Source organism: Nannospalax galili, unplaced genomic scaffold (genome assembly GCF_000622305.1).
Source record: "Nannospalax galili isolate Female #2095 unplaced genomic scaffold, S.galili_v1.0 scaffold160, whole genome shotgun sequence".
Lineage (NCBI taxonomy): Eukaryota > Metazoa > Chordata > Mammalia > Rodentia > Spalacidae > Nannospalax > Nannospalax galili.
In genome coordinates this window covers 3,352,834-3,376,806 of record NW_008346900.1, presented here as the reverse complement: position 1 = coordinate 3,376,806, position 23,973 = coordinate 3,352,834, and the positions used below count along the sequence as shown (strand labels likewise).

The 23,973-nt window shown below is 44.8% G+C and overlaps 1 protein-coding gene across 5 annotated transcripts in view; it reads right to left on the bottom strand.

Moving 5' to 3' along the window:
* Nucleotides 1-23,238, bottom strand: part of Myt1 (myelin transcription factor 1) — a 68,383-nt gene extending 45,145 nt beyond the window's left edge. For 2 of the 5 annotated variants that reach the window (XM_008843338.1, XM_008843336.1), the window contains exon 1: nucleotides 23,156-23,222. In XM_008843338.1, the coding sequence (XP_008841560.1) occupies nucleotides 23,156-23,180 (25 nt within the window). In that variant the 5' untranslated portion in view covers nucleotides 23,181-23,222. Of the gene's footprint in view, nucleotides 1-18,846; nucleotides 19,047-19,290; nucleotides 19,598-23,155 lie in introns of those variants that run through there. The other 3 variants (XM_008843333.1, XM_008843334.1, XM_008843335.2) reach the window with 3 other exon arrangements.
* Between the last annotated feature and the right edge of the window lie 735 nt (nucleotides 23,239-23,973).

The window sequence follows — 23,973 nt, the reverse complement described above, 5'->3', positions numbered from 1 at the left end:
TACCATTCCTGGCCACAATCCTGTATCTTGACCTCACCATCTTCTTGTTACTTGGAAATACCTCCATCCCCTTAAAGGGCTAAGATTCTCTTTAGGAAAAGGCACAGATGGAATAGATGTAGGAGTCTTTACTAAACTTTCAACATTGTGAAAGGTCTTCAAAGGAACAGTGAGCCTACAGGACTTGGCACCTACTGTGTGTACCTACTATATGCCTTCCCCTTGAGCTATGAGCCCACTACATGGCAATGTTGAGGATGGGCTTCACCTTCTTGCTTAACCAATAAGGAGTGAGCTGCAGGGCCTTTCCTGCAGCCAAAGATCTCTGTTTCCCATCTAGAGTGGGATTCATGGTTATCAGCACTGAGCAGGTATCAGGTACCTTTTGGTGCAGATGTATCTGCCCTATAGCTGAAAAAAATCCTCAAGCCTTGGGGAAGAAACTGAAGTCTAACACTTGGGGCACCTGAGGCACCAATAGGCAGCTGCCACCAACAGCATGAGGTATCCAAAAACAAGACCTTACTTACAAGAGGCTAGGCAGCCTTATGCCATTGGGAAGGGAAGGAAGCACATCTATCCCAGGAAAGATGCTATAGAAGCCTGTTCACTGGCTGGTTTATGAGAGTCGATCAAATTACTTATTATGTGGGGCTGGAGAGGTGGCTCAGCAGTTAGGAACACTGGCTACCCTGGAAAAGGACCAGGTTCGATTCCCAGCACCCACATGGTAGGTGACAACCATCTATAACTCTAGTTCCAGGGAATCCATCACCCTCTTCTGACCTCCTTGAGCTTTGCCCTGACACAGGTGTACTTACATACATGCGAGCAAAACACACATAAAATAAAAACAAACAAATAAATAAGGACTGGAGAGATGGCTCAGTGGTTATAAGGACTGGCTTTTCTTAGAGAAGACCTGGGTTTGAATTCCAGCACCCACATAGTGGCTAACAACCACCTTTAACTCCAGTTCCAGGAAATCTGACGGCCTCTTCTGTCCTCAAGGGCACTGCACAACACAAGTACACTAACATACATGCAGGCAATATAGTCATACACATAAAATAAAAAATAAATAAATAAATAAATAAAAGAAGCATTGTAGACATGACCTATACACGACTCTGGAAAAAGACCTCCAATATTCTGTGTGATGGGAGATAAGCAGCACACTGCTACTTCTCCATCCTCACCATTCCTAAGGGTTTAGAAATCAACCCTCTAGGATTCTCCACCATTCTTGTCCTTTGTGCTCCTGTATGTAAGTCAGCCTGAGGCAGGATGTCTACACAGCAAAGCACCAAGACCTTAAGACATCCATTCCCTGAAGGGTGGTTCTTATCTCTCAGTGCAACAAAGCCAATGAGCATCTCAGGACAAGAGCGTAACAAAGGCCATTCCTCACACCTCTTAAAGCAGAGCATACAGTTCATCAAACCGTTGACCCTGAGTTTAGAACTTTGTATACAAGGACCTAGAGCCACCATGACACAATTTTGTTCCCCCATCCAAGAAGTTTCTTTGAACAATAAGAGTCACTACTAGGAGTCAGCAGTGTATGGTACTCCTATGGTCTTTTGTTCCACACTGGGACCAACATATGGCCAGGTATTGCCCTATGGACTCTGCATGGTGCACCTTAAACAAGTGCCTCCTGTCTAGAGTCTACAAAACCCATATCCCTAGCCACACACTAAGCAAAATGGCATGCAGGTCCTGCCAACCAAAGAAGAGCCCTGTTCAGGCATGTGGACACCTGCAGTCATACTCTCCACAGATATACAATGATGCCACCAAGTGGCCTGTAGCACATGTAGATCTGCACCAGGGGTCATCTTGCCCTCTAACATTTAATGCCTTCATGTACAAAATAAGAAGGAGCAGATACTGGGAGATTGAGAAGCATGTCTGGAAGAGCTCTTGGTGATGCTTAAAGGTATTATTATTGGCATTATCACCACCTTTCTCATCAGGATTTGGCTGAGGGAGAGGTTTCAGTCAAGCAAGCCCATTTTGGGGAGTCTCAGAACTCTAATGAGTTTGTCTGAATCTGTTCCTCCATGTAAACAGAACAGCCCCACATCCTGAGCACATATCAGGTATCAAGCTGCTCAGGAGCAGTACCCAGTGACCAGGGTGGAGTGTTAGTTGTAACCTCCCTTGGAGAACTTGAGCCTTCCCTGCTGATCATGGCCTTAGTGTCTGTCCCCACAGCAGCCCCAGATCCACAGTTCTAGGACTCCGGTGGTCAAACTTAGCAAAACAACCAGGACCTCTTGATCCTGGGTCACAGGGAAGATAGTCATCCTTCACAGGGCCAAGACCTCCAACACAAGCTGAGAGAGTATCAGAACCCAGACATAGTTGTCCTCCTACTGATGGGGACCACATCCACATACTCAGCCATCCTGTAGATTCAGGCCTTGTGAGCAGCATTCCCAGGAAGAGCACAGAGACTGACTGAAGGGACACTGACCTACTGGGTTCCATCTCAGGTCTAGGACTCTGACACCCTGATCACAGACAGAGCCTTCCTGGTACTTCCTGGATCACCTTGACACAGGCCAAACCAGTCTACTTGGTATGTATGTTGTGCCCTCTGGGAACCTAAAAAGTCTCTGGGGAAACCTACAGAAGAATTCTCTCTCTGAGGAAACCCCTCTGACCCTTCCATCCCCCACTGGGGGGCTTGGCTCCCAGATGAGTCCACCTGTCCATCTGGCTGTTGATTAAGGATCCCAGGAATATCCGTACCATCCATTCCTCTAAAGCATTGAACCTTCTTTTTCAACTCTTCAACAAACTAAAGCAGGAAAATATGTAAAGTATAGTTGGTGTGATCCTCACTCCTCTCCCTTCCCAAACAGAGACCATGTGCCCCCAAAGGCATGTTATACCCCTGCCTGATCACCTCTCCTGGTCTCCTGGACAGGCTGTCCTGCTCCACCTGACCACCAGACTTCAGAAGCTCTCTTCTCTTACCCTCCTTTTCTGCCCACAGAATCTACTTTTGATCATTTGACTTGTCTCCCCAAGTCCCCCAGCAGAGACCCACCAAAGCTTTCTGAATCTCACTGGGTCTGCTTCTGACCTCTCCAGATTTTTTTTTTTTTTGAGGAGAGGGGTCTTTTTGAGACAGGGTCTCCCAGCTGGCCTCATTATATAGACCAGGCTGGCCTTGAACTCACCGAGGTCCATCCACCTCTTCCTCCGAAGTGCTAGGATTAAAGGCATGTGCCACCATGCCCAATTCAGATGTATTTTTATATATGTTTTTGTTTGCAAAAATTGAAAAACTGAATCTATAATTCATATGATAATTCAAGGAATATGGAATAGCCAAAACAATGCTTTTAAAGATTTATTTATGTTTATTTTTATGTGTATAAGTGTCTGCCTATATGGATATATGTATACTACATGTGTGCCTGGTACCAGAGGGCATCAGATATCCTAGAACTGGAGTTACAGTTTGTAAGCTACCATGTGGGTGCTGGGGACTAAACCCAGGTACTCTGCAAGAACAGGAATTGCTCTTAACCACTGAGCCATCTCTCTAGCCCCCAAAAACAATTAAAAAAAAAAAAAACAAATTGAAGAGCTCACATTTCCTAGTTTCAAAACTTACCACAAGATTAGAGTAACCAATATAATATAGTATCCCAAAAGAATGGACATGTAGAAATATGAGATAGACTCAAAGATCCAAAAATAACTTAGTATTTATATCAGTAGATATTCAGCAATGACACTCAGATAATTTAATGAAAAGAATAATCTTTTCAACAAGTGTGTTGAGACAACAGATATCCAAAAGAATGGAGCTGGACCTCATGCCATATACAAAATGGAACTCAAAATACATCACAGATTTAGCTGTAAGTCTAAAATTTTTAGAAACCCTAGAAAACCCATCTGACTTTGGATTAGACAGTGGTTTCTCTGATATAACGGCAAAAGTGCTAACCATGAGTGGCGGGTGGTGCACACTTATATCCTAGCACTCTGAAGGCTGATATAGGAGGATCACAAGTTGAAGGCCAGTCTGAGCTGCATAGCAAAATCCAGTCTCAAAAAAATATATTAGGCTTCATCGAAGTTTAAAACTTTTGTCTTCAAATAATGCTATCAAAAAATTTTTCCCAAACTGTGAAATGTTTGCATATCACTGAAAATGACTTTTACTACTTCCTGCATATAGGTAAGTGCACCCATGTTGTGCAATGCCCATAGAAGACAGAGGAGGCTGTCAGATCCCCTGGAACTGAAGTTACTAACAGTTGTTAGCTGCCATGTGGGTGCTGGGATTTGAACCCAGGTCTGCTGCAAGAACAATCAGTGCTCTTAACTGCTGAGCCATCTCTCCAGCCCCTTTGACAACTCTTTAGTGAGACAAATGAGCCATTTAAAAATTGAAAGACTTTGAATTCACATTTTCCCAAAGACAACATATAAATGATCAATAAACACATGAAAAGACCTCAACATCTAGTCATTAGTTAAATGTAAACCAAAACCATAAGGATATCACTTCACTCCCACCAAAATGGTCATAACAAATTTAAAACCAGAGAAGTGTGGATGAGGATCTGGAGAAACAGGAAACTTTATTACTACTGATATAAAATAGCAGTCGCTTTAAAAAATATTCTGGCAGTTCTCAAGACATTAAGCATAGTCTATAAACTGACCCAACAATTCTACTCCTAGATATCTAGCCAAGAGACATGGACAGTACAAAATAGAGCTACATGGCATTTGTCAGTAAAACTGAATGAGGAACTCATACATTCACAGCATGGGCAAACCTCAAAAACATGGTCAGTAAATGAAGGAAGACATAAAGAGTATATGTCTAGAACAGGCAAGCCCATAGGTTCAGAAAGCAGATTCATGGTTGCCTGGAACTGAGAGGAGGGGTGCAAATGAGGAATGACTACTCATAGTGAAAGGTTTCTCTGTAGGCTATTAAAAATGTTCTAAAATTAGATTGTGGTGATGGATGCACAACTCTATAAATATGCTATAATCACTGACTTTTATAGGTTGGATAAGTGAACTATAATGATGTGAAAATTATAACCCAATATAGCAATTTTTAAAAAGAAATTGATAGTGCACACCCATATACAATCTCAGAGGCAGACCCACAGCAAGAGACAAACTCAGGCTGGGCATGGTGGCCCACGCCTTTAATCCCAGCAGTTTGGAAGCAGAAGCAGGCAGATCTCTGTGAGAGTTCCAGGCCAGCTGGGGCTACAAGGAAACCCTGTCTCAAAAAAAAAAAAAAAAAAAAAAAAAAGATAAACGCACAAACACTGGCTCTCTTCCTGGTCAGAAGAGGACAACACTCTTTACAGGGCCCTGTGTGCTCCCCCGCCTCCCCCAACAATAGAAACCCTGGGAATAAGAGAGAATGGAATCCATGCCAGCACCTTACAAAGTGAACTAAAGAGCAGGTGAGTCTTCAAATTTCAGTATGGGACTGCCTAGGAAGAAAATTCTAGTTTAACTTTAAGAGAATTATCAAGTGGATATATACATCAAAAATCTAACAATAGGAACTGTCCAATAGAAATAAACCTCCTCCCATAGGTGTGTGAGCCCTAGCTCTGGGGACTATTGTACAGTGCAAAAGTCCCAGCATGCTACCTGTGATTCTCTATCCCAGGCATGGGGATCTCATGTCCAGATCCATCCTAGCCCATTAAGACCCAGGAAATGCTGAACTAGGGATGCAGCAGGGAGACTAGATCATAGAAGTATTGTGAGGTAAGCCACAGAGATCAGGTGAAGCCTGTCCTGGCCAGGGACAGTTGCAGCTTCATGTAGTCAACCAGGGCCAAGCTACTTCTGTAAGCCAGGAGGCCACATAACCCAGACAGGTACATATGTTCTCCATCTCTGCCAGAGCAGTGTCAGAGTACATCAGCAGCTAATCTGCAGCTGAGCAGAAGATTGAGTAATCCTGCCCGATGGACCAACCAAACATACAGCATACATCCTTGTACCTGCCTATGCAATCCCCTGCCTGGAGGCCAACCTGCCAGGCCATCCTTGGTCCTCTTGCAGAGCATAGCTAGGCAGCTAAGCCCTGGAGCTAGGTATAAACTAACACCTTGCTATTCAAAAGGCAAAAAGCTTCCTACCTTTCCTCTTAATCTTTCATCTTCCTCTCTTTGTTTCTGTCCAAGTTTAAAGCAAAGTCCAGCAAGGCGAGAAGGAAAGGTTAGAGTAAAATAGAAAATAACATAAAGGCCACAAAGCCAGCTATACCACACTGTAAACTTTGGAGGACCACTCTCTGAGATTCTAGAAGGACAAGATCCTAGAGGCAATTACCTAACCTTAACCTTGTGCTAATGTGCTTACTGAGAGGCATGTAGTACTGGTCCAAACACTAGCTTCTGATCTCCAGTATAATACTGTGGGCATAGGACAGGAAGAAAGAACAGAGAAAGCTGTGGGAAAATGAGGAGCATGCAGCTTCCCCTGGCCAATCAGGGACAATCTGAGCATCAAAGTAAGACTGATGACTCACTGGTCAGAATGAAAGATCACAAGTCTATACAAGTATCCTTAAAAATGAACCAACTAAGGATGCCTCCACAGTGTTTAAATGCTTCCTCCCACATGTTTATTATTTGAAAAAAGAAAAGAGTAATTCTGGGGACACACTGGGATAGCCATCTGAATGAATGAAAAGCTGACATGTCTCAACAGGGACCACTGATATCAGACAAAAGAGGAGGAATGTCACTTTAGTGTTCCTATGTGACCCAAGTTCAATCATTAGCAATGTCAGACAAACCCAAATTAAAGGCATTCTGCAAAAAATTGATCAGTGACCTTCATAAGGTTTACCATCACGAAAGACAGATCATGGAAGCCATTCTTATTTCAAACTGACCAAGGCAAGACAGCAGGATCCAGTACACCCTTTGCAGGGTTTCATGACTGGGCCAGCAAAGGCAAGAGGAGTCCTTTCTTCAGGACTCACCCACCTCAGCAACATGCTCTCAAGAGGTTCAGGAGAAACCGTTTTGTTCTGCACTTTAAATTTTTCTGTGGATTTGAGATTGTTTAAAAAACAAAAAATACTGAAATAATACAGATAAGAAAAATAATTCACCAGCAGTGAGTAGAGTCCTCTGTGAAGAGTTAGATTAAAGCAGAACAGGGCGGATTCACAGGTTGCATACTCTATTTTCCCTCCAAAGGACCCCTCTTCACCACCACCACCACCCCCCCGAGTACATTGGCCTCTAATTCACAAGTCTTCTGCACAGCCTCAACCTTCTAGGTTCTCTGAGACTTCAGACTCTGCCTCTAGCATACTACAAAGCCACAAATCATCCCTACCCCAGACAGTCTGGCAGCCTAAATGTAACTGTGAGGAAGATGGGATCCTAGAAGCTGTTCTATGGAGGTTGCAGGGCTGCCTCGACCACACAGAATTCTTTTGGAGCCTTGCTTCCCTGTCACCCCTGCAAGGGTCCCCAGAGCACCAAAAAAAATGCAAACTTTTCCTCCATGAGCCTTTCCAATCCTGGACAAATACAGTTGTGATAGTGATTTCTGGATAGTGAATGGACAGATTCAGGAGCAAAACAGCTTTTGGCAGGAAATGCAACTAGAAATGAAGGCAAGTTTTGCTCTTTTTCTTTGGTTTGGTTTGGTTTTGATTTTGGTTTTGTTTTTTGTTTTGTTTTGTTTTGTTTTTAAGCTGAAATCCAGAGGTTAGAATGAAGATTTGCTGAGTGGAACAGACAGACCTGCTTTTGCTGAATTTAGGTGAAAATGAGGGAAGAGAGGGGCAGGAAAGTTGGCAATTCTACAGCTTTGCACATTTCTCTAATCATTTTGGTTCTAAATCAGCCTCACTAGTACTTTTGCTATTCAATAAAAGCTAAATGCAAGCCATGTCCCCTAATCTTTTCAACAGCAGCTACTGCTGAGAAAATAATACAGATGTAACTTCTAGCATCACACACTTTCTTTTTCATTTATATGCAAATAGTGACCTTTCACCCAAGCAGTCTCAAAGAAGTGCTTCCTTAAAAATGCAAATAGCATGTTGCCTGCAGTTACTGCGGCTGAGTCGTTCTTATATTATTATCATTATTTCTTTTAACCTTACCAATGCTGCAAAAACAACAGCTAAACTGCTCTGCAGTAATAATGACTTTCCAAACCAAATCACAGGACTGGCTCTTCAGCAGGCCTGTCATTGGAGGCTGCCAGCAGGGGAGAAGGATGTCCAGCCGAGGGGGCAGTGGCCTAAGTGACAGTGTCCACTGCTTCTATCCAGCAGTGGCTGTGAAAGTGACACTGCCATATGACCAGGTCTCAGCCCCAACAAAGTTTCCAGACACTAGGTGGACCACTTAGACCTACTCAGTCCCAAGTGGCTCTCAACACTCACCCCTGACCTACCCTGGGCTAGAGAGAACTTAGTATGCTCTTCAAGCCCCGCGCGCGCGCGCGCACACGCACGCGCACACACACACACACACACACACACACACACACACACAGGACAGTAAGGGGGTTAATCCAGAAAAAGATGGCTCCCAAGAGCCACTTAGGGCAGCAGGAAAAGTGCCAAAGAAGAGGCTAGAGGCTAAGAGAAAGAATCAGACACAATCAGCCTGTTCAGTGGTATTATAGAGCTCCTTCTCTGAGCAGGCCAGGCCACAGGCTATGGAAAAGCCAAGGGGAAGTGTTTGACACTCACTTGTGCTGCCCCCAAGGCAGCTCAAAGAGGTGGTTAGGAAAGTGAGTAGTGGATGGCCAGTCCCATAGCTGGCTTTACAGGGCCATGACCAGAAACACCTTTTCAAGATCAAGCACAACTGGACTTGCCATATGAATCCTGAAGCCAAACATAGGCCCTGCTCTTCTCTGAAAGACAGAAAAGGCAGGTTTGGTTCTGAGCTATACATGCTTGGCTGGGAACTACATATGCTGTGCTATAAACAACTCAGAGGATACCCTGGCTCTAAAACCAAATGAGCAACTGTATCTGGACTCTGGTATTCTTACCCATGAGTATCAGAAACTCTTCCGGTCAAGCAGTTCAGCTCAGAAAGGAGCTACCCTAATTTCTCCCACCTCTGGCCTCCTCAGAAGACCCAGGGGGTGATTCCATTCCTTTTCCTCTAATTCCAGGACCACTACTCAAATTCAGATTTGGGTAAAAAAGTGAAAGCTCAGGCAGGTGCTTCCTGCCTGCAGCCCTAGCACCAAACTCCAAGGTGGCAGCGCTACTCAGCAACAGCCCACTACAGCTTCTCAGACTTAGAACTAGGGATAACAAGTACTAATTTTCCAACCTGGATGTATGGTGCATAGTACAGAGCAAGTTTTAGAGAAAACACACTTTATACCTGCCAAAAGCCTTATCTCTGGTGATTGGCCAGAAGAGGGGTGTCCATTATGAAGGGCCAACAGGAAAAGAGTCTACCAGGTCCCAAGGTCATGGCCCCCTAAACTAACTCACAACTCCCAAAACCTTCAGAGTTCTATAAAAAGAGTTGAATTCTAGTTTCTGATCAACGCCAATTTGGGTTCAGAAATAGGAGACAAAGGGGCTCCACCTCCAGCAGCAGGTTCCCAGGAGTTGTGTTCTTACCACTTGCTCCCTCCCTCCAGAGAGTTATCTAAGGAGAGAGGATGACTTTAAAGTCATGCTAAATAGAATTCAAATAACAAATCTGCACTTTTCCTCCCCTGTTCAGAGAATACACCCAGGAAATAGACTTCTAACAGCAAGGCATAAGAAAAGGCAGTAAGCTCAAAGCTCTTCACATTGTTTTGTTTTTGTTTTTGTTTTGTTTTTGTTTTTGTTTTGAGACAGGGTCTCCCTGTAGTCCCAGCTGGGACTCCTTATGTAGACTAGACTGGCCTCGATCTCACAGAGATCCACCTCCCTCTACCTCCTGAGTATAGGGATTAAAGGCTTGTGTGACCATGTCTGGCTGTTTTTTACTTTTTTTTATATTTTTATTCATTATTTTTATTTCTTATATGTATGAGAGTATTGCCTACATGTATGTAAGTGCACCTGTGTCATGCAATGTCCACAGAGGTCAGAAGAGGGCATCAAATTCCCTGGAACTGGAGTTACAGACAATTGTTAGCCACCATGTGGGTGCTAGGATTCGAACCCAGGTCATCTGCAAGAACAGCCAGTGCTCTTAACCTCTGAGTCATCTCTCCAGCTCCGTTTTTGACTTCTTAAGACATTTCCTCTAATCCAAACCAGTCTTCAATTTGAAGTATACCTGAGGCTAGCCATGAACTCTTGATCCATCTCCATACTGAGACTGCAAGCATGTACCACCATGCCCAGCTTCACATTTCTCAAAAACTGGAAAAATTGCTTGTTGGTATATGTTGTAGAAAGGGAAAACCTGGCAGCATAGCAATGAATTCCTGAAGCCACTGTAGGAGGACTATGACTCACCAAAGCCCGGGGTAGGTAAGGCCTGAGTGGAAATAAAATGGGATAATATAAAAATCTAGATAATTGGGCCTGGTATGGTGGCACATTCCCTTAATCCCAGCCCTTGGGAGGCAGAGGCAGTGAGATCAAGGCCTAGTTCACATGACAACATCCAGACCAGCTGGGGCTATAGGGAGACACTGACTAAAAGAAAAAATTTTTAGCCTAGATAATGGGACTGGAGAGATGGCTCAGTGTTTAAGAGCACTGGCTGCTCTTGCAGAGGACCTGGGTTCTATTCCCAGCACCCATGTGGTGGCTAGCAACTGTCCATGACTCCAGTTCCAGGAGAATACAATGCCCTCTTCTGACCTCCATGGGCATTGCATGACATGGGTGCACTTGCATACAGGCAAAATAAAAATAATAGGGGCTGGAGAGATGGCGCAGTGGTTAAGAGCACTGGCTGTTCTTGCAGAAGACAGGGTTTGAATTCCAGTACCCACATGAGGGCCAACAACCAATGGTAACTCCAGCTCCAGGGGATCCGACACCCTCTTCTAACTCCATAACACAGGTGCACTTACATACATGTAGGCAATACACTCATACATATAAAATAAAAATAATAAATAAGGACTTCAAAAGACCGGGGTTTAGCTCCTAGCACCCACACAGAGGCTAACAACCATACTTAGCTCCAGTTTCAGGGGATCCAACATCCTCTTCTGACCTCCCAGAGCAGTGCTCAGCATAGATGCACTTATGTACATGCAGGCAGTACACTTTCATACACATAAAATAAAAATAATAAAAGTAATAAATAAAACATTAAAAATAAAATAAAAATAATAAATAAAATAATTTAAAAATAAAATAAAAATCTAGATAATCTAGCCAAAAACTCAGGCTGTTTTTTTTAAAAAAGTCAGTCAGAGTGCTTCCTTTAGTTTGGGTTCATAGTCTGTTGTCTGGGTAGATGCGGTCTACAGGAGCCAGAGGGCAAGGCCCAACCTTGAGAAGCAAATCATGACATACTCAGAACTGAAAACTCCACAGCAAAGTCTACAAACTTTTCTTCCAACCCAAGTCTCCTTAAAGCCAAAAGACAAACTGAATTCCTTGCTGCCTATATCCAGCCCTGCTTTAAAAACTCCAGCACTGGGGCTGGAGAGATGGCTCAGTGGTTAAGAGTACTGACTGCTCTTACAGAGAACCCAGGTTCAATTCCCAGCACCTACATGACGGCTACAAACCATCCTTAGCTCCAGTTCCAGGGGAATCCAACACCCTCGTCTGACCTCCGAGGCATTGCACGACACGGGTGACTCACGTACATGCAGGCAATACACTCATACACATAAAATAAAAATAATAAATTAAATTAATTTTTTTTTAAAAACTGCACTGCTGGGTATGGTAGCCCACATATTTAATACGTACACTCAGGAGGCAGAGGAAGCCTCTCTATGAGTTCGAGGCCAGCCTGGTCTGCACACTGAGCTCCAAGCCAGCCAGGGCTAAATAGTGAGATCCTGTTTCAAAAAAAAAATTCCAGCACTGTGTTGACAGGGGTACCCAAGCAAGCCCTGAGCAGTGACTAGCAGGCTCTTCTGGAAGCAAACCTGTCTGCACACAATGGCAATATTGCTGGAGGAGTTATTCCACAATGAGATGTAAGAAACAGGTCAGGAACTAAGGAACTGGGGTGACATCTGTGCTAAATCTTAAAGCGAAGCAGAATAGCAGCAAATGATGGAGACTAGGGCATATCTAGGAATGCTGGGGATAACCTGGTTTGGTATAAAGTACAACGTTGAACTGCAGCTGCAAAATGTGTCTCCTAGTCTATGGGAAAGAGCCAAGGAGAGTATAAGGGCTGGGCAGCAATGGTCTAAGTCAGCTGGGGATGACTGAAAGGGTACAAGAAGAAAGGTTGAGCAGAGCTGAGTCTTTCCTTTCCAAGGTTTTATGAAAGTGTCCTTAAGCCCAGCTATAGCACTTACTAGGACCTCAGGGTTTTCACTGTGGCATGGTGATTAACAACAAACATGCTTCTTTGTCCACTGACAATCTAAGCCATAATTTTTATCCTATAGATAATGGCCCCATTTCAATGAAAATAATGTTGAATATCTAAAGTCCTCTCCATAGCCCATGTCTCTGTTTTTTCCCCAAACAAAACTTGCATCAGGGTACAATGTGTGAGACGTTGCACAATTCGATATACAAAGAAATGAGTCATAAATCAATTGGTAAGTTTGCACTTTGGGAGCAGAGAAGGTAGTTATTAACTATCCAAACTGGGATCCCTAGGAGAATGGCTGCCCTAGGAAATCTAGAGCCAAGAAAGCCTTTGTCTGCCAGCACTTTATTTATGTTACAGTAAAGGTCTAAACCTAACAAAAAAACAGAAGTTACCTCCAGTTAGGAACTACATGGCTCCTCAAAGAAAACAATGGCTGAAACTGTTACTTTCAGAATTCAACAAATAAGTGAACTCAACAGGAGCCAAAGATACTCCTAGAACTTCAGATCTGGGGATCACTCACTCACTACAAGGCTACCAGAGACAATCTGACAAACTTTTGGTTTGAGATCTATGGGCCTTGGGGACCTTCTAAGAATGTCTAAAGCAGGCCCTAGGGCATAATGGGGCACCCAAGCTCCTGCCCCAGCACAAAGACCTTAGGACCCACCCCCACAGAGGCAGGTCAGCCCCTGCTGCTGGGCTGCAGGCCCTAGGGATATAGGTTCTGCCCTGGTCCCACCCCCTGTTCTTCCACTATGTGTTTTAGGAAACACAGAGCATGGAAAACCCAAGAGGGGTGGAGGGTTCTGCCTGAGCCTTCAAACCCATTCTACACAGCATTAAATAGCTACCAGGCTGAAGCCAGGTGCACAACAAGCAATCTGCCAGCAAATCAGAACCACATGGAACCCCCATTCTGCCTCTGCACACCTGGGTCACATGACCATTCCGACCTTGTCTAGCTACTTTGGTTAATGGGAACTCAGGGCATCTCTGCATATTCACACTAGCCCTCCAAAAAGAGCCTGTCTACCTGCACTCTCCTAGCACAGGCAATGGTTCCAGGCCAAAGCCCAACATGAACCCAATGTTCCTTGGACACATCTGGACAAACCCAAACGCAACCCATCATGGCCTGTGCATAAAACCACACTCCCAAAGGTGAGGCAGGCTACTGGGCAGAGGCTCTCAGAGGACCAAGGGTGCCATAGGCCCTAAAACCCACACTATGTCTGACAACCTCTCCTCTTCCTAAGGATGGACCTAATCCAGGCCTAGGCAGATGTTCTGGTTGGGCAGAATAAAATGTCTTTGGAGTGAATTACTTTCATGCCTTATTATTATAATAGCATGGAATATTTCTGATTTATGTTTTTGTTGCTGTTAATTTGTTTTGTTTAATTTTTTTAATTTATTCTTATTTTTAGGTATATGAGTATTTTGCCTGCCTGTATTTAAGTGCACCACATGTGTGCAATGCCTGTGGAGATCAGAAGAGGATATCAGAGCCTCTGGAACTGAAGTTATGGATGATTGTTAGCCACTATGTGGATGCTGCGAACAGAACGCAGGTCCGCTGCAAGAGTGGCCAGTGTTCTTAACCACTGAGTCATCTCTCTAGCCCCTGTGATTGTTTTTGAGACAGGGTCTCATGCATAGACTTGGCTGGCCTGGAATTCACTGTGCAAACCAGGTTGGCCAGGAACTCACAAGAGATCAGCGTGTGCCTCTGCTTGCCAGTGCTGTGATTAATGGTATGTGCCCATGTGACACTACAGTGGGCCTAGCTTTGAATTTTTAAAGAGCAAATTTTACTTTATTTTATTTCATTCTATTTTTATTTTACGTGTATGCATGTATTGCCTGCATGTAGGTAAGTGTAGCCGTGTAGTGCAATGCCCACGGAGGTCAGAAGAGGCTGTTGGATCCCCTGAGACTGGAGTTACAGACAGTTGTTAGCTGCCATGGGGTGCTGGGTTTCAAACCTGGATCTTCTGCAAGAACAAGCAGTGTTCTTAACCACTGAGCCATCTCTCCAACCCCTAAAGAGCAAATTTTAAAATGAAAAAAGGGTGAAGCAATGGGTGATGCTGATCTACTCATAAGAAAAGTACACTCACTCCTAAAGGCATTAACCAAAGGAGAGAGGAATCAAAACTGCATTGGGAAGGCTCCAGCAACACTGATGTGAAAAGGATGCTGTCTCCCACCCATAAGCATTTATTAATCTATTTGCTCTGAAGTGGATTCAACAGAGGCCTGAGATCAAACATTTTAATTCAGATGAAAATGCTTCGCACTCAGTTTTGTTTGGGGCATTTGGGGAAATTTAACATCTATGGAGGACACAAAATATGCAAGAATCTGAAGGACTATGAAAGTGCCCCCTACCCGGAATCCCAGCATATGCTCTCAGTTGATCAATGGCAAGCCTGTGGAATCTTCAAAAAGCAGAAAGTCCAAGGAGGTAGCAACAGCAGCTACTCTCTTGCATTTTTCTTCTTTTCACTTTTTCTTTTCTTTTTTTTGATTTTATTTTTTTTCTGTATGTATGACTGTTTGCCTGCATGTATGTGTGCACCACATGTGTGCCTGGTGCCTGCAGAGGCTAGAAGAGGGCGCCAGATCTCCTGGAATCTGGAGTTACAGTCAATTGTGAGTCACCATGTGGGTCTGGGAATAGAATACTGATCCTCTGCAAGAGCAACAAGAGCTCTTAACCATTGAGCCATCTTCCCAGCCTTCTTTTTCCTGTTTTGAAACAGGGTCTCATGTATCCCATGCTGGCCACAAACTCACTATGTAGTCAAGGATGATCATGAACATCTTACCTTCCTGCCTCTACCTCCCAAGTGCTAGAATTACAGATGGACACTACCACAACCTGGTTCATGCAGTGCTGGAGAGCAAACCTAGAGCTTCACTTATGCTTGGCAAGTACTCACCAGCTGAACTACACCCCCAGCCCTTCAATCTCACAAAACTTTCCTCCCATCCCCCAGGAGTTAGGGACCAAACCCAGGGTCTTTTGCTTGCTAAGCAAATGCTCTACCACTGAGCTAATCCCCAACCCCCTCACTAACCTTCCAATGTTGGTGTCCAGAAACCATTTTCCTATAAAATCAAACCAAAAATCTCCAGTTATAACTATATCTGTGCTGGGCGTGGTGGCATACATCTGTAGTCCCAGCACTTGGGAGGCAGAGGCAGGCAGATCTCTGTGAGTTCAAGGCCAGCATGGTCTATATAGTAAGTTCTAGGTCAGCTGGGACTATAGGACACCCTGCTTCAAAAAAAAAAATTACATCTGTGCCAGGCATGGTGGTACACACCTTTAGTCCCAGCACTCAGAGGTAAAGGCAGACATAGCTCTGTGAGTTCAAGGTCAACTGGTCTATATAGTGAATTCCAGGCCAGCTGGAGCTACAGGGAGACCTTGTCTCAAAAAGACCAAAAAAAAAACCTACATCTATAAGCTGGGCATGATAGTGCACACCTTTAATCCCAGCACTTGGGAGGCAGAGGCAGGTAGATCTCTGTGAGTTCAAGGCCAGTCTGGTCTACATACTACATAATGAGTTCCAGGCCAACTGGGGCTACAGGGAGACCCTGTCTGAATAAGACAAACAAACAAATAGATAAAGCTATATGTGTAACCAACAAACTTATGGTTTATTCATAAATAAGTTCATGGAAGAAAATGGAGGGGGCAGGTCTAAGACAAAGAAGCTCCCAGAGCTAGGGAAAAGAGCAGGATCCATCCAGCTCTCCACAGAGAAAAGTCAACAAACAAGGCTCTGGACTGATTTTACAGGGTTAGGATAGCAGAGCATTTCCAAGAGACCCAAGTAATGGCCATTACCCAGAATACCCATGGGCCAAGACCACCAGCAGCAGCTGCCCATCTCACTGCTACCTTTCTGCTCCTGGCTTCATGCCACTCTAGGTCCAATGACAGTTGTTCCTAGACCCACCCCACCTCCAACCCAGGCAGTAGATTGCTCTACCCTTAAACCCCTATTTTCCAAAGCAGAGGTTCCTCTCTTTTATTCTTTTTTTTTTTTTTTTTTCAATTTTATGTGTATGGGTGTTTTGCCTCGGTGTATATAAATGTAACTGTGTCATGTTTTGGCCCACAGAGAGCATCAGATCCCATGGAACTGGAGTTACAAACAGTTGTTAGCTGTCATGTGGGTACTGGGAACCAAACATGAGTCCTCTGCAAGGCAATCAGTGTTCTTAACCACTGAGCCATCTCTCCAGGCCCGGGAGGTATCTTTTGTATGAGTGCATCCAGAACGGATTCAATCTCCACCAGTTTTTTTGCATCCATTGAGCAGCTACTGAAGACCCAATAGGTTTCTGGCACTTTGTCAGCCTTATAGGCACCTTGCCTGTTACATTCACCCAGTGCTGGGTCATGCAAACCAGCATTCCAAGCCATCCAGTCATGGCCACACCAGAAGGTGGCCTGCTGGGTTCTGAGCCTAGTCTTTCCATGTGGTTGGCACTGGCCTCCTCATCCCACGCTATGTACTCACATACAGCATCAACCATATCATTATCTCCACATTCAGTGATGAGGACCAATGGAGGATCAGGGGCCCAGATGGAGATTGTAGGAGGTCCAAGCAGCACCAGGCTGACCTTGGAATCAGTATGGTACAAGTCAGCAGCCCGTAGCATTCCAGCCTGTACCTCCATGCCTGCATATCCTGACCGACCCTCCTGACATCTCTGAGTATTCACAGGCTTTCAAGAAGAAGCCACCCCAATGTTAGCACAAGAGCAATTTTGCAGTTCCAAAAATGAGCAAGGTCTTCTCAGAGCAAGCTTTTAAGAAGTTTGGGACAAAAGCACTGGATCCACACATGTGGAGCTATCCCAGGCCTGGAGGCAATACCAAGTTGCTCTTTAAACAGAAGCAGGCCCCTGACTTGAAGGAACTCCCAGGACTACTGGGCTCTATACTCCAAAGGGTATGGAAAGCAGATTGATCCAGTATGGAAAAGTTTTTATATTCAACTCTTGGAGTCTTTTGCTGGGTCCCCTGGATCAACAAACTCCCCAAGTCCCACATCAACCAAGAAATGAGAGTCACAGACCCTAACTACATGAGCCCCTAAAGAGCTCATGAAGTTTGCCTCTTCCTCTTTGAAAGCAAACTATCTTAAGTCTAAAACTGTTGTCCTCTGCACAAGGGACACAACTTGAAGATGAGGCTGGGCCCTACCTCAGTTGGCAGCAGCATCCCTCTGGGCTCCTAAGACTGAAATCCTTGCTTTCCTCTCTTGTTTACAGTTAATTAACAGGGCCATATGGATGGAGGTGATAATCACAGCCAAAGACTAATGGGGGGTGGGGGGGTTCCTGGTGGCAAGGATCCTGGGGGTGAGGGGAGCTCTTCCTACCAGTTTACCAGGTAAGAGCCTAGCACCCCACACTGTTGGTACCTCAGAGGATCTTGGACATCCCCTCAGCACCAGCTGGGTGCTCCCCTTCTAGGTTTGCCTCAACACCTTCCTACCTTTCATTCCCTTGGCCACTAGACTTAGAGATAGCCTCAGAAATGATTCTTTTTCTAAGTCGTTAGAATAAAATTCCTCACCTCCCTTTCCCAAAAGGACAATAAAAATCATTACTGTCATTATCATAATTACATTCACACAGTCTGATGCCCCAAGACTAAAGGCATGCAATCCTTCAGCTACTTATCTGATGTTTTGTTTCAGAAATTAAACCAACTTTATCAGCCAGTGATGTCCACTGATTCAAAAGTGATCCTAAGAAAGCCTCCGTGACTCAAAAAGCAAGCAATGAGCAACCATAACACTGAGACACAAACCTCACTATACTAGTTTATTTTCTTGATTTGTAAAGAATGTGAATCTCCTAGCACTTGGGAGGCAGAGGCAGGTGGATCTCTGTATAGTGAGTTCCAGGACAGCTGGGGCTACAAGGAGACCCTGTCTCAAAAAGACCAAAAAAATAAAAAGAATGTGAATCTCATAGACAGAACCCAGTACATACCTCTAGAGTGATCCTGTGGGTAACTACATCACTATGTTCAAAGCTCAAACTGACTTCCTGGTTTTAAATATGCAAATCCAGTTACACTGGCATTACAAACAACCACAAACCCCAACCCCAGAACCATGCACAAGGAGATTCTGAGAACAGCAATGCCTGAGTTCTCTGCCCATGGATCCATCTCCTCTCTCTCTCTCTCTCTCTCTCCACACACACACACACACACACACACACACACACACACACACACTCACACCCTAGGTATTTCTCCTGAAGTTTGGAAGTATGTGACACGAAGACAAAATGCTCCCAGGAGCATCTCTGCAGATACCTGGGGTGGGTGTCCCACAAGAGACAGCCGAGCTCCAAGTCCCTGCTTCAGACAGATCTGCTTATGAGGCCAGCATCCTCCCTAGAGCTTCTGGGTCCCATGGCCCAGGCACATCTGTGTTCCTCTTCCAGAAATTCGCATAAAGTTTCTTGTCTTGATCCACAGCATCCTGCTCCCTAATGCCTCTTCTATCTGACATACAACATACCCATGAGAATCTCAGAAATGCAGAGAAAGAGGAAGAACATTGAGTCCAGTCAGAAAGGGAGGAAAAGAGGCTCCTCCTTCAGAACAGTTTAAAAAGCCATCCCCCAAACTGCTTTTCCTGCAAAGAGAGCCTCTTAGAAATCCTGTCTGCTCTAGCCCTCCCCATCTCTATCCAAGGGGAAAAGCCAAGCCCTGGGTATCTGCCTTTGTCAGCGAAAGAACATAACATTGACTTACCTTTCCCCACAGCTATTGTCTGTCCTCTTTCAAAATGACATCACGGAAAGCAATCATGAAATTTACATGGGGGGGGTAGGGAGGACGGGGGAGGGGAAGGCAGCTGCCTCCCTCACCGCGGTCACGTGTGGGGAAGCCTGTGTGCGGGTTTCAATTAAATATCTTCTCCCCTTAGTGTGCGAACTCCTAAGCCAGCTAAAGGCGATGTCTCATTTACTTAATGACCGCTCTCATTAGCAGCGGTGGCACGGGCTGGCGGAGGAGGCTCCTTTGTAAATACGCTACCCATGAACCCTTGGGGCGCCAATATATCTGTTTACTCTCTGAGGTGAAATAAATTTACAGTATAGCATCAGAAAGATGGAGCTGCCAAATTGAAGGTGAGAGGTGATTCAGGTTAGTAGATATCCTGTTTAAAGTTCTGAGCTTCACTAATATAAGGTGCCCATATCTGCCTAAACAGATCTGCAAATAATAGGCAGCATGATTGGTTTTTTTCAGATGCAAAACACACAAAAGGGCAAGGAGCATTATGACAGCTATACTCACTCCCCTCTGCTTTCTATGCCAGTGGTTCAGTCCAATAATTCCTAATAGCAGCAACCAGAATGACAGATGCCCTGGGTTAGCATGGCTCTGGCGAAAGTGCTTTACAATATTTATTGGTGGTTAGGAATACGACCTCCCATCATAAAAAACGAACTGCAGAATTTATTACTTAAATGAACTAGGAGTATTACATATGGACTCATCTACATATTCAAGTACCAGAAATTTAGGTAGATGTTTTTGAGTTCATGAAAGATGCCTAAGGCCAAACACTAAAATGGTAAACTATACTCAGAAGGAACAGAACAGAAAAAGTTATTTTTCCTACTCTTACATTTATCTTTTTGTTTTAGTTTTTAAATAATAAAGCTCTCCCAAAGAATACTAAGAAATCCTTGAGCACCGATATCTTAACCCTAAAAACATAAATTTACTGTTTGCAAGGAGCTATCCCATGAACACTAAGAGAAAAAGCCTCTGGAACATGAACACACACACACACACACACACACACACACACACCTGCCTGTCAACTTCCTTATCTGCCAGTTCTCTATTTTCCTTACATTCCAGACTGAACACAGGAACATCCTCAAAAGACACCCAGGGTGCTCTTGTTTCTTTCCCAAATCCATTCCTCACACTGACAAATGAGAATCACAGTATCGGAAACTGCACTGGGGAACACAAGAATGAAAACTGAATTGAGACCCTGAGAAGACACCACCACTGCCACAGCCAAAAAGCAAAGCCCTCAGAGTTCAGAAGTTATCACAGTCTCTAATAGACAGCAAATATTGTTTCCTGGCAAGTCATGCACAGTGCCCTGCTTGATTAGCACCTACAGGCTTGGGCCGCCAAAAGCATGAATAAGAGGAAGAGTGTTAGCTTTTGCAAGGAAAGTAACTGGTGAGGAGCTTAGTGAATATCAACTGAAGCCCCTCTTTATGAGCAATTATTTCTACCATATAGCTCATGCTCTATACATTACACATAAAGCAAGGAGCCTCATCCCAAAAAGCAAGTATGTTATGTTCTTATATATACAAACACTGTCAACAAATAAAGTACAAAATGCATGCAGAGCATTTGTGTAGATCAAGCGAAAGGAGTCGGGGCGAGGGGGAGGGGAGAAGCAAGCCTTCAGTGGTCAAACAGGATGAAATACTAATTATCCCAGTGAGAGCATTCGAGGCTCCTACAGTGATTGCCTAGCATTTTCCTAGTCTTTCATGAATTTATATCCATTAGCATAAAAGGATACATTCGCTGATAGCACTCCTGAAAAGCCACCTCTATCTCCTCTGGACAAGCTGTCAATGCTGGATATTTTACATCCAAACCTTTGGCATTCAGAAATTCTATTAAAGTCTTATCAGCAGGATGCAGGCTCAGGATAGTACTGTGTACCGTTGTTCCAAGGAGAAGGTGGGATCAAAGGGAGGGCCCATGCTGAGTCAGCCTTACGGCCCAGCAGTACTGAAGGATCCAAGAAAACCATTTAATTCAGATACATAATAGTCAAACTTAAGGAATAACACAAAACAGAAGATAAAAGGAGAAACCAGTATGTGCAACAAAAAGTCCTCATGGAGCATCATTATTTTTTTGAGGGGATGGAAATTTTATTTGCACAAACTCCAGTCTGTCAGCATTGTGTATCTCTTTGAGTAACCATAAACTTCCAGAGGTTTAGCTCAAGGAGATCTAGAATATACTCCAGACCTTATCTGGGACTGCACTTAGAACATACAGGGAAACTTCAAATCAGGAGCCAGTCAGAACACAGGGCTGGCAGCCCAACTGGGAAGTTAGGCTTGTAGAGGGTTCTCAGGTTGGTTTGAGGAGTAAAGGTTGAAGCTCTTCAGCTGACAATGTCAAGAGAACAAAGAGGGAGTCCCTGAAAAGGAGGAAAACAGAAGATTTTGCCAGTAAGTCTTGGATTTGGTCACCTCTGTTCAGCACTGAAAGGAGCTGAGAGAGGGTGGAGGCGTGTTGTAGGCTGATCAGCACTCTGGACAGCGCTCTCACCCACGGAGCTGGCCTTTGTTTCCGAGAAGCCTGGAGTTTGCACTAGGTCCCCAGTTACCGATAAAGAGAGGCTATTCCAAACGCACACTCGCAACACAAACAGCTCCTGCTTGTGACAACAGCAAGGTATAATCTAAAACTTTTTATTCCCTTAAACAGGGTGAAAATTTTTCAGAATTTTTTAAAAGTCAAAAGAAAAAAAAATGATTGCACACAGTTGCTTTAAGCTTTGTTTCATAAAAATCTGTAGGGAAGTTATACGTGACTTTTTAGGTTTAGGAAGATACACAAACAACTTGTGTTGGGTTGGTGGGTCCACAGACTTCAAACGGGAGAGAGGGGAGATTTGCAAAGCCAAACTATGGCTGCTGCCTCAATCAGAAAGTGCTTTGTGTGTGCTAGGGGAGCAGACTTAATGGTTGCTTAACTGATAGGATCATTTCAAATAAGGTGTAATTACTTGTGCAAATCTGCACACAGACATTCCAAGTGTCAGTTCATTTGCTTCATAAAAACTCTTTCAAGTAATTTTGGTCTAAACTTTCTGCATCTGTAATTGGCACCACCTTCTCCAGTGACCAGCTGGGGGTGAGGTTTTCTTGTTTCTTTCTGAAAGCTTCCCCGCAGATGGGCGCCTGTCTTAATGCTGCCGGCGACAATTAGGGCGTTGTGTGCGCAGCCGAGATGGTCAGCATTAATATTGTATAGAACAGCTGAGGGCTGGGGGGCTCTGCCCCAGGCAGGCCCTGGCAGATGGAGCAAACAAAACTGGGAGCCACTTTACCGGGCTGACTTTGTGTGTTTATCTCACACTCACAACATTTGGCATCCAGCTTATGAGACTCTCACACTCACGCACTGCAACTGTGAGTGTGATGAGGACATGCCTGGCAGTCCCTTTGACACAAGAAGACAGGGTGGATGTCTCCACCCACATAAAGACAAAAGAAGCATCCATCCCTCACTTTCCCAGCCTCCTGGGTGAGGGCTGCTAACAACTGTCCTCATTTGGCCAGCCAGCAGACCTGAAGAGCAACTAATGTACCAAGAGGTTCACTGCCCACTACCCACCCCATCTCCAACCTTGGGTAGGCTGGGTGGCCTTCACAGGGATCTGTGCTGTCAGCCCCAGGCTGTCCCTGGGATCCCTGGCTGGCATTCAGGAGGAGTGCATGTCTGTCACTTCCTCGGCTGCCCAGAAAATAGCACTGAGCACTGACAGGGCATCCTGGCAGAACTGTGAACAGCCTGGGGAGGGGTGTGAGGGACTGGGGATAATACGCACCCAGGAAGCTCCCGCAGAGCGTCATCCTGGCCAGGTGGGTGAGCCTCCTCTCTGGAGCCTGGATACAAGTCACTTCATGCTGGAAAAAGTTGCTCCACAAACTTCTGTGTTCCAGGACCCTAAGAGTGCAGACCACAGTCAGCCAATCAAAAGAGGGAGTACATAATCACAAATTGATGCCGGCTGCCTGCCAATGAGGCACCCTTCCCCACACAATGGGCCTGAGGCCCAAACAATGAGCCCCGCCTGCAGGGCCAGAGCAGCAGAGTAAGGGAGGCAAAGACAGCCCCCCCTCCTTATACTGATAGACCAACAGTGAGGGAGGGAATGTGGCTGTGGTTGGACTGTCAAACCAGATCGAGCCTGCATCCTGGTAGGAACCAGTCACCTATGGGGGGGGCGATTTTCTGGGATGTCCTTCACCTTGCCCCATATATGGGCTAGCTCACTGCCCACTGAGGTCCTTTGGAACAATGAACTTGGACATGACAGGTATTCTCTTGCCTCCCCAGTACTGAGAAAACAACAATCTAGGTAGACACTAGAGTGATATCCAGACACTCCTTTCTCCCAGTTCATGGTTAACACCATTCTGGTCACTTCCAGTTCTGGGCAATGTCTGTTATGAGGGTGAGGCAAGAGGACAATCAGAATTCTGGAGGAAGCAAATACAGATCAAGCCTGCCTTTCATATCCCTGGGACCGCAAGCAAACTTTTAATGCCTGCATCCAAAGTGAAGGCAAATGGCATGCAGTGGACAATCAGGAGCAGTCCAGGGAGGTAAGAGATAATGATTCCTCCCAAATTGTCAGATGTC